The sequence below is a fragment of the Grammomys surdaster genome, unplaced genomic scaffold (assembly GCF_004785775.1).
Source record: "Grammomys surdaster isolate TR1022 unplaced genomic scaffold, NIH_TR_1.0 205, whole genome shotgun sequence".
NCBI classification, from domain to species: domain Eukaryota; kingdom Metazoa; phylum Chordata; class Mammalia; order Rodentia; family Muridae; genus Grammomys; species Grammomys surdaster.
Genome location: NW_021604650.1, coordinates 2978707 through 2989522, shown reverse-complemented (window position 1 = coordinate 2989522; position 10816 = coordinate 2978707). Strand labels below are relative to the sequence as shown.

The 10816-nt window shown below is 48.5% G+C and overlaps 1 protein-coding gene across 1 annotated transcript in view; it reads right to left on the bottom strand.

Moving 5' to 3' along the window:
- Dpp3 (dipeptidyl peptidase 3) overlaps positions 1 to 7026 on the bottom strand; it is a 19529-nt gene extending 12503 nt beyond the window's left edge. Inside the window, exons 1-6 of the mRNA XM_028770991.1 lie at positions 6965 to 7026; positions 5531 to 5805; positions 2909 to 2998; positions 2280 to 2417; positions 1529 to 1603; positions 386 to 479 (exon numbers count right to left, since the gene is read on the bottom strand). Coding sequence (XP_028626824.1) covers positions 386 to 479; positions 1529 to 1603; positions 2280 to 2417; positions 2909 to 2998; positions 5531 to 5800 — 667 coding nt within the window. The 5' untranslated portion in view covers positions 5801 to 5805; positions 6965 to 7026. The remainder of the gene's footprint in view (positions 1 to 385; positions 480 to 1528; positions 1604 to 2279; positions 2418 to 2908; positions 2999 to 5530; positions 5806 to 6964) is intronic.
- Positions 7027 to 10816: the final 3790 nt, after the last annotated feature.

The window sequence follows — 10816 nt, the reverse complement described above, 5'->3', positions numbered from 1 at the left end:
GTGGCTGGGTGCTGGAGGTGTGGACTGACTAGGGATGTGGCTGGGTGAAAACGAGTGAGCAGAGGGTGACACAGAGGCCTAAATATATTCACTATCCTTGCTTTATAACAGGTCATTGCTGCCACTCTGTGTCTGAGTGAGTGAGGACAGGCTAAGTTCACTCTGGGGTAGGCTTGAAAGGAGGTAGAGCCAATCAGAGACCCATGATCACCCACAAGTATTGGCTCACATTAATAAAGGACTCCAGAGAGTTGAGAGCCACTCTTTTGCTGTATGAAGAAAGGACTAACACCAAAGAACTCTTTCCGCTGGAACAACTGGGCTGCTGGCCTGAGCCACCTGGATCATTAGGTAGCTGACATTGGACATTAGGGCTTGAGCGCACCTGTGTTGAGTACTGAAGCCAGTCGCACCTCATAGTGGGACTTCCCTTCCTGGCCAACCACCTTGAAGAGCCGTGTGTTGTATGCACTGAGGTTCTGGAAAAACAAACAAACAAACAAACAAACAAACAAACAAACATAGCAGAGTTTGGAGAACAGTGTGATCAAGGAGACTGAGGGGAGTGGCCATCCCAGGACAGTGAGGCAAAGTAGGCTAGGGCCTCTCTGAGGAACCTTTCCAAGCCCACAGGGAAGGGCAAGGGATGACTGTTATACAGTGTGCCACACACTAAATGCTAACTTAAAAAAAAAAAAATTGGCTGGTACATGTCTTTAATCCTAGCACCCAAGAAGCAAAGGCAAGCAGATTTCTGTGTGTTCAAGGCCAGCCTGGTCTACATAGTGAGACTTTGTCTCAAAAAAATAAAATAATATAATATACTGGAGCTGAGAGGCAGCCCGGCAGTAAAGGGTGCTTACTGCACTGCTCTTGCAGAGGACCCAGCTCTGGTTCCCAGCACATAAACAGGGGCTCACAACCGTCTCTAACTCCAGTCTCAGGTCAGCCATGGGCTCCTACATACAAGGGTGCACATTACATACTTCAGGCACACACACGAGCGCACGCGCGCGCACACACACACACTAAAGTAAACAGACTTTTTAACTTAAAAATACATATCCAGGGGGTGTAGAGGCCTCAATAGTTTCAAGAATCAGTTCCCTCTCCATCACGTAGATCCCGGAAGATCAAACTCATGTCACTGGGCTTACTGGCAAGCACCTTTGCCCACTGAGCCATTCACCAGCCCCATGAGCACTACTGTTCACAGGCTTGACTGTGTGAGTCACAGAACCACCTCAGTTAACTCTCAGCTATGTGAGATGGACTTGGGAAACAGCCACATAGCTATCATGTGGCTGAGGAACACAGGGCAGGGTGCATGCATCCTGGCACACGTGTGACATCTGTCTTTCTAATTGGCGCAGGCTTACCTCACACCTTAAGTCTTTTCCTTCTCAAGGACCCAAAGTACCCATATGCCTTTGAGGTCAGGCTGGGACCCACGATCAGGTGGCAGTGGTGAAGGGGTGGGGACAAGAAGCCCCATCAAACTAGTGTCCCAAATTGCCAATTCCCAAACCTGAGAGTCCAGAAAGTCCTGGGCCAGCTTAGCATCTTCCATGGTACAATCCCCAGAGAAATAGGTGGTGACTCCCTGTTGGGGAAGACACAGTGAAAGAAAAGGTATGTGGAGAGACAAGAGACTGGAGACAGTGAGAACGCAGGGGAGACTCTATGAGGCAGCTGACGGCTTCCCGCCTAGGCTCTGTGTGTCCTCCCCGCACCTCCACCCTGTCCCATCTATTTTTAGGGGGAAAGGTTGTAAAACAGATTTTCAATTATTTTCTTCTTTGAGATTGGGTCTCACTATGTAGCCCTACACTGGCCTCAAACTCACACCCACCATGACTCACCCCCCGAGGGCTACGATTACAGACAATTACAGGTGTGTGCCACCATGCCTACCTTAGGCTTTCCTCCACCCATCCTCTCCACCTGACCCACCCCTCAGGCTTGCCACAGCTTCCTTTCACAAGGCCCAAGCAACCCCTAGAGGCAGGGACCCCCGGATCCCCCCACATCACTCTCCTAAACGCCCTTCTCCTCCCAGTTCTTCTCACCTTCCCTCTTTGTGCACCCATGTCCTGCCAGGACTGACCTGGAAGAACATTCTAGAAAGATTCCCTCCAGTTCTCTGTGGTACCAAGTGGCTTTAGCTTGAGAGTAGGGTGAAGAGCCTCCTGTGCCCCTTCATCAGCTGCCCTTCTATGCATACCAAGCAGGCTCAAGGATACCTCCACTTTACCAAGTTCTTGGAGGGTGGGGCTCACCTCCTTCCCCAGCCCAAGATGTCGAAGCCTTGGTTCCAGAGAGAACATAAGCTCCCCACAGGTCTGCCAAAGGTTCTTGACTTCTTCTGGCTGCTGTTGGGCAGCCTTACTCCCCAGGATCACACGTTCCAGCTTTTCCTGCAAGAAAGGAAGTCATTGGTCTAGCCACATGTCCTTCAGACTCCCAGAGTCTCCCTGTTCTTGAACCTAAGACCTCATAGTATAGCCCAGGGAACAGCAGCAGCAGCAGCAAGCCCTGGGAAGGGTTGACTCTCAGGCTACCACAGAACTACTCAATCAGACATTGCATTCAACATGGCCAGGCCACTTGTACAGGCACTAACATCTGAGGAACCACAGTGCATGGACTTTGCCTATTCCCAGTGATAATCAGCAGGTGTCTAACAGTTCACATTTGCACAACCTACAGTTGCTTGACTCTCAGATCATCAGTCTGAAAGGACTGTGCTTTTCTTTTATGTGTACACTTGGAGATGCTGAGTGACATCACGGTCATAGTGCCCCAGGGACAGGGGTATGGGTCGTTCTCCACCTTTGACTCCAAGGGTCCCTTGTTTATTCTCCAACCACAGCCCACTGCTGCCTCCTTGACACCCTCCCCAACTCACCTTGGGCAGGTTAGGAACAAACTTGGTGTCACCAAAGGACTTATAGTTGCCCATGTTGGAGTAGACCCCGGCAGCATAGACTAGGAATGCCTGGGGAGTGGAGACAACATGGTATCAAACATATGAGACTACTCCCTTTTCCCTTTCAGGAAAAGGTCCACCTCTCCCCACCCCCCCCAGGCATACCAGTGTGAAAGAGACTGAGAAATCACAGGGCAAAACCCTGATCCTAGGAGGCCCCAGTTTGGCCGAATTTGTTGTCACAGATGAATTTTTACCCCTACCCTACTTGGTAGCCAAACTAGTTTCAGTAGCTACCAAACACACCCACCTAGGCTGGAGATAGCAAGAAGCTGCCTCCCACAGCTCCAAGGGTAGGCATGTAAGCTAGCTAGGACAGTCAGAGAATCAGCTGACTAACAGTCAAGCTGCCCAATCGCACCAGGTCTAGATGCTCTATTACCAGAATGGCTTGAGAAAACTGAGAGATGAAGAATACAGCTCAAGACAGCATCCAACAACTGAGTCCAACCACACCTAAAGCCACCCTAGCCCTGGACCTTGCAATTACATGAGCTAATAATATTCATTCTCATTCTCTCTCTCTTTCCCTCTCTCCTCTCTCTCTTTCCCTCTCTCTCTCCTTTCTTTCTCTCTTTCCCCCTCTCCTCTTCTCTCTCTCTCTCTCTCTCTCTCTCTCTCTCTCTCTCTCTCTCTCTCTCTCTCTCTCCAAGGTCTCACTGTGTATTACTTACTAGCTATTCTGGAATCTACTATGTACACCAGACTGGCCTGTAACTCACAGAGATTCGCCTCTGTCTGCCGCCAAGTGGTTCAATCACAGGCATATGTCACCACACTAAGCTCATAATTCTCTTTAGGGCACTTTGTAGTGGGTCTCTGCTATTTACCAACAAAGGCATCCCACTGAAAATAGTTAACTTGGGTCGTACTTCCTATTTACAGGCATTTGTACAGAGATTTCTCTTTTTAACAGTAGACCAAGGCCCAGAGGCAGGATGCAATAAACAAAAATTCTAAAGACATGAAAGAAATAGTAACCTTGGGTCAGAAATAAACAATCTGATCAATTTCTTCCCCTTAGAGAAAACCAGGTCACATTCCCATACACTCCTGGTGGGAATGTAACCTTTTGAACCATTTCTTAATAAAAGGGTCTCACTATATAGGCCTGGCTGGTCTTGAGCTATGTAGATCAGGCTGGCCTTGAACTTACAGAGATCCCCCCACCCTTGATTCCAAAGTGTTAAAATTAAAGGTGTGCACCACCACACACGGACTTAGAAGATAATTTAACAGAATCAAATCATTATAAATGGTCAGAGCCTTCAACCCAGCATTTCTATTTCTACAAACAGTTCCCACTCACACAGTTATATAAGAATGAGCATGGTGGCACTGTTTGCAAGAAAAACTAGAAACCATCTATAATGTCCAGCAGGAAAAAAAAAAAAGGCAGAGGCAAGTGGGAAGAAACCCTGTCTTGAAAAACTAAAAAACAGGCTGGAGAGATGGCTCAATGGTTAAGAGCACTGACTGCTCTTCCAGAGGTTCTGAGTTCAAATCCCAGCAACCACATGGTGGCTCACAACCATCCATAATGAGATTCAACGCCCTTTTCTGGTGTGTCTGAAGACAGCTACAGTGTACTCATAAGTAAAATAAATAAATCTTTGAAAAAAAAAAAAAAAGAAAAACTAAAAAACAAAATAAAATAAAACAAAACAAACAAAAACCCCAACACTAATTTGATTACAATGTACACTGCTTTAAAGTGATTCACAGCCAATAAGAGGAAATGGAAATTCTCCAGGACACAAAGAGCTGCAAAATGGGCAGTGCACAGAATGCCGAGACCATGATGCAAAAGGCCAAACAGGGCTCACATAAAAAAAAGTCAGGTATGCCGGGTGGAGACAGAGGCAGGTTGATCTCTGTGTTCAAGGCCAGCCTGGTCTACAGAGTGAGTTCCAGGTTAAGTTAAATGGGGGCTTGATATAATGTGTACATACAAGTTATCAGTATCCAATGCACTCACACAGAATAGAAAAGGACCAGCCACAGTACCTACCTCTGAAGAGATTGCACAAGTGTGACCTTTTGTGTTTTGTGTGTTTCTGAACTGCAGCAATGTACGAAGATTAAATATGTTATTTGGCCAATAGATCCACAGACAAGAACTAAGAGACAAACAGAACATTCTACCTAGATCCCTCACAAACCCCCTGATTTCTACCCAGGCTGCCTTCCTCTGTCCCTCAGTATTAGGTGTGCAATCATGGCAGACTGCCAAGAACTATGGAACTGAGGCTGGCCTCAAACTCACAGCAATCCTTCTGCCTCAGCCTCTCAAATGCTGGAATTAAAGGTGTGTGCCACCATGCCTGGCTTGCTGTCATGTATCTTGAAGCAGGCACTGTTCTAAATAGGTCACCACAACACTAAGGGCAGCTACAGATGTGTGTGTGTGTGTGTGTGTGTTTGAGCTAGCATCTTTTAGTCTAATCTTCTACCTAGGTAGAAAGATCTATGACCCTTGATCCTGGTCCTTCACATCTTGCTAGAAGCCCCTCAGGAAACCAGGCTGGCCTGAGAACTGACCTGATACTCTTCTTCAGTAAGGCCCTCAGCCAAGGCGTGCTGGCGCAGCTGGTCAGGGTCCTGGGCACGGAAGAGGCGGCTAAGCAGGGCATAGATGTAGGGTGCTTCAGGGGATGTCTGGAGCAGCACAGCCAGGCCTCCATACCAAGCAGCTCTAGACAGGTGATGGGCATAGAGGCGCTCTGTGGGTGACAGCAGGCGGAATGCCTCACGGCAGTCCAGGCTAGACACACCGATATCATTGGGTAGGATGTACTGGGTATCTGCCATGAGCCCTGCAAGAACACATCACAGTCATCTCAGAGAACGCACCATCTTCACATCTGCTCTGAAATCTCATAAGCTAACTAATTTCTTCCACCCAAAAGCCCAGGAGGGAATAATTCAGTAGCATCCATTCACCTGAAATGCTAAAATCCCAAGACTCAAATACTTAGTGGGCCAGCTTTGGCCTGTGGCCTTTTGGACTTAAAAGTCTGATACTAACTACCTCATATTACAGATGGGGAAACTGAGGCTCAAAGATGCCAAGCATATGAAGGAAGAACCAGTAGAACAGAGCCTCCCAGGCCTGGCCACTCTGTCTCATCTCCACCTGCTCAGACTTCCTAGTCTCTGTTCTCAACACCTCTAGCTCATCACAGCTGCTGACAAGGGTTTCATGCTCGATATCCACCCCACTGTTCCAACCCTGCTCCACCAAAGGGTCTAAAACCCAAGCCAGCTGCTTCACTTTCCTGCATCTTTCTTTCCTCCCCTGTAAAACTGATTGTGACTATGACACCAAGCTCAACAGCTGGGTATGACAATTAGAAAAGGCCTTTCCAGGCCAGGGATGTAACGCTGTTGGTAGAGTTTGCCTAGCCAACAGCCAGGTCCTGGGTTAGATTCCAAGGTCAGCCTGGGGTACATGAAACCCTGTCAAAAAATAAGTAAATCAAAAAAGGGCAACGATGCGTCTTCCCAGCTTTTCCTTCCCAGCATCTGCCCCAGTCTCATCTCTTTCTTCAGCCCTTCATTATCTTGTTTTCTTCTGTTGCTCTGTTGGGAAGCCATAAAGGTCATAACCCATTTTCCAGATAGAAACAACATGACACTTGGAAAGCAAGCAACTTATCCAAAGCTTTCCAGCCCCGTTGGGACTCAGGAATTCCGAACCCATCACATTCTCCATGCTCCGCCCCTGACTAAGGACACGTTTCCACCCTCCGTACTCCTTATTCGCGTGGCTCCGCCCCATCTACCCCTTCGCTCGGAAAAAGGTGTTAACTCTTTGCTGCCTGGAAATGCTCCTTGCTCGAAAGCTGGGAGAGATTTGGAAGAGGCACTGAAGGGTGGACAGAAAGAGGATGATCTTGCATGCACAGCTAGGCCTAGCTCTGATCGCCTGAAGATGACACATCGTGACCCTAAAACCAGAGCGCTAGACCTCACCTGCTGCAGCTGCTCCGTTCGCAAACTCACTTCCTGCTTCCGGCTCCCCGTCCCATTCATTGGTACACAAGCCCCGCCCCCACCGACCAATAGTCTGGCCCCAGGGATCAGACGGGCAGCAGCTACAGCCAGTAGAGGAACCGAAGACAGCACCTCCCCTCATCTTCTCCCCGCCCCCAGGCGCTACGGGTGGTGCTTGCTTGGGAGGACCCTGAGGCCTTGGCCTTTTGTCTGCTGCCCTTCACTGCACAGGGCGATGGTTGGTGAAGTAGGTGGAGTTTCTCGATACCCCGCGAGGTTGCTGCCGGTGCAGACAGAGGCTCTGAACTGACAAGGTCCCCAAACATAAGGGTCCCTATACATTGGGAGCCTCCGCACATATAACTGGGAACTTGCTCTCTTTGGGGTTTCAACCTACAGTGTTCCTCCCCTGGGTTTGGCAGTTAGCAACCTCCACATAGAAGAGTATAGCAATGTGGATGCCCTTCTCTCTGGATTTATGGTTTGGGGATGCTATTTGGAGATTACAAAGCTCTTGCAGAGTGTAGGCTGTACGAATAGTAGTCTCACCCACCAGGGATGTAGAAAAATGCTACAGGTACTTCACTGGATCGCCATAGACCTGGAACCGTCCTTAAAACACCAAGAGCCCCAGTTTCCTCAACACATGCAAAGTCGAGGCTAGCTGGTAGCTGGCATTTTCTTAGTGTGGCCATTTACCAGCTAGAATGGAAAAATAGTCTTTGGTGACTCGAGGGCAGCCCAGGATGCAGGCAAGCGTGTTGTCCACTCTTGGTAGTCAGGGAGGAGTTTTCTGGGTGCCCTGTGGCTCTTGCAGATACCTGCTGACTGCCTTGATAAATAAGCACTGCAAAGAGCTTGGGGCCTGACTTAGATTGTCCACAGTCAAATCAGATGTCTGTCTCCTACCAGCTGTGTGACATTAGATGGGTCACTTCTTTTACTCTGGAACACTGTCAGCTTTACTTCAGGACTAATAAGTGAGTCTATTCCAAGGGTTGGGCAACCATCAAGAGGTAGTGCTTCCCCCTAGGGTTGTGTAGGAGGTAGTATTTTGGGACTGAAATCCAACACACCTTCCTAACCGTGCCTATTTATAGGGAGGGCCCAGTGCAACCAGTGCCCCAACATAGACACCAGTTTCTCATTCACAAGGGTGCTTAAGGCCAGGCTTGTCACCACAGTGCTAGTAGCTGTTGGTTCTGATTGGTGAATGTCATTATAAAGGGAAATTCTGTTTAAAAAAAAAAAAAAAAAAAAAGGTGTCCTGAGGAATGTCCCCTTCTTTGCTTTTGCCTGTTCTCATTGTTTTTAGACTAGGTATAAAGTTGTCTGACTCAGATCAAGTCGAAATGTAACCATAACCAGGCAGGAAAAGTAGAGCTATCCATAGCCACCAAGGGGTAGTTCAGGCAAGTGAAGGATCCCAGTACCCAAGACCCCCAACCAAGCTGCATGATGCCATTTTATAATCTCAATTACTAGGAGTGCATATTAAATGAAGTCCTTTACCAGCAGCTTGCCATATAGAATCTCATTTAATTCTTGCAAAAACCCTGAGTTAGCACATCGCTGTTGTGGCAATTGCACAGGTGAGAGGACCTTGGATTTTCTAAAAACCTTCCACTATACTGTTTCCAACTCCTATACAATACACACACATATTCATTCTCTCTCTCTCTCTCTCTCTCTCTCTCTCTCTCTCTCTCTCTCTCTTTCTCTCTCTCTGTCACACACACACACACACACACACACACACAGAGCACATTCTATTTTAATGGATCATGGCTTTTCTGTTTGTTTACATCCATCTAGTAATGAAATACTTTTTGTTTTTGTTTGAGACAGAGTCTTGCCATATAGCCTAGGCTAGCATTGAACACATAATCCTCCTTCCTTAAAGCCTACCAAATGCTGGGATTACAAGCACATGCTACCATGCTTGGCTTTAGAAACTGTCATTCCACTACAAAATCCTGGAATCTGAAGCTCCAAGAGCTGGCTCCCACCACCAGCCCGAGTTCTTCCCAGAGCACAGTCAAGTACATTTTGTTTGTTCTTTCTCCCAGAGTCTGAGATTCAACAGCATCATTAATAGCAAGAACTGGGTAGAGTTCCATTTCTAGTGTTGTGCAGGAGGGTTGAAACGTCCCCCACACTCTGGCATCCTCTCTGCCATGCTTCCTCCCACTGTAGCTGTATGATGCTTAGACTGCTCTGTAATGGCTGCCTTTCATCCTATCAACAGCATATCTGGTTTTTACGGCCTCCACCAGCAGCTGTGTGGCCTTGGGCATGTTCCTGTGGAATCTTCATCCCCCTAAGGCTCTGGCTTCTGTCTGGCTCTGAGGACAGCATTAGTCCTACACCAGAGCCACCTCCTTTTTTTCCTCTATATTCTGTCTACCTGTTTTCCTGGTTCATTTTTCCTTGTATGGTCAGGGGAAAACCCCATCTCAGCCCTTGGTGCAAAGGAAGTCCTGACTCATACAGGAGGAACTGTTCAGCACTGACTTTGACTCCCATAGTCACCAAGGCCCACCAGGTCCCAGCTACAACCCTGATCCCTTCTCCTTTCTCTGCTGACCTGCATGTTGGTTGTGAAGCCTTCTCCCTGCTCTTCTGTGTTAGTGCCCACACCCATGTTGCCCTCCAAATGCCATCCTGTCTCTATTCCTGTCTGCCATTCAAGATGTGGCTCTGGTTTTAGGCCATCCAAGTTCTCAGAACAACCCCAGCACATACAGATGGCCAGCAGGATGAGATAATCAGCTTCTGGCAATAGTCCCCCAGGTCCCTCCTCTGACTGGAAGCCCTTGCTCATTGCTGGGGCTCTTGTGGCACAAGGCACTGAGCAGGTGGATATCTATCTAGTCTTCAGCTTCTCCATGAAACAGACTCTAACCTGCCTTGCGTCAGTCTTGCCTAGCCTTAGTATAATCTGACAGGGGCAATCATGGCTTCCAATAATAGCTTCCGACTAGATTATAATTCTCTCTTTAAGAACCCAAGTGGGAACACCTCCCTTCCTGGATCACTGTGAGGATTAAATAACAAAATCTTCAAGAAACAGGCAGAGCCCTGGTACCTAGTGAATGCAGCTGTAGTTACTGTTAGGGTGGGTGGGGCACACAGTGAGTATTCAGCAATGATAGCCCTTGGTTCAGAGGCGGTGATGTGGAGCAGTAAGCCCTCCCCCCAGCTTTGACTCCTGACTGTCCATAAACGAGGATCTGAGTTTACCACCAGGCATAGCCACACCCCGTGCTCCCCTTAATCTTTTTCTCCGCCCCTGCTTCTTTACCCTGAACCTGTGCCAAGAGGGTACAGACTCCTTACCTTGTGGGCCTGGAAGATTCCAAGCCACCATAGAGGCTGAACTGTTTTACCCCCTCCATGAAGCCTCTTACTTTCCCAAACCCAGCAAGGGCTGCTCTCTGACCCTAGAATTCCCTGATCCAAACAAACATGAAGCTGTCCACCCTCCGCTAGGTTGTGAACTCCACTAGGTAGAGAACCTGACTGTCTATGTGTCCCCCACTTGTCACTATCCTGCCTGTACTGGAAGTCAGCAAATGCTGATCTCAGCCTGCCCACCCACTTGTTCCTTCCTCGCCGGGGGCTGGAGGCCCTGCATGCATTCGGGACAGGTGGATCTGAGGGGCAGAGGAGCAGCAAGGATTATAGAGTAACCCACAGCAGCAGCAGGAGGGAGGAATAGCTGTTACTGGATTGGCAGGTTCAGGGCACAACCAGTCTAAGCTGGAAGTCAGGGGCCATGGCCCCTTCATTCCCCCAGGGGCACAGTGTATGCGGCATGATGTAGGGTGC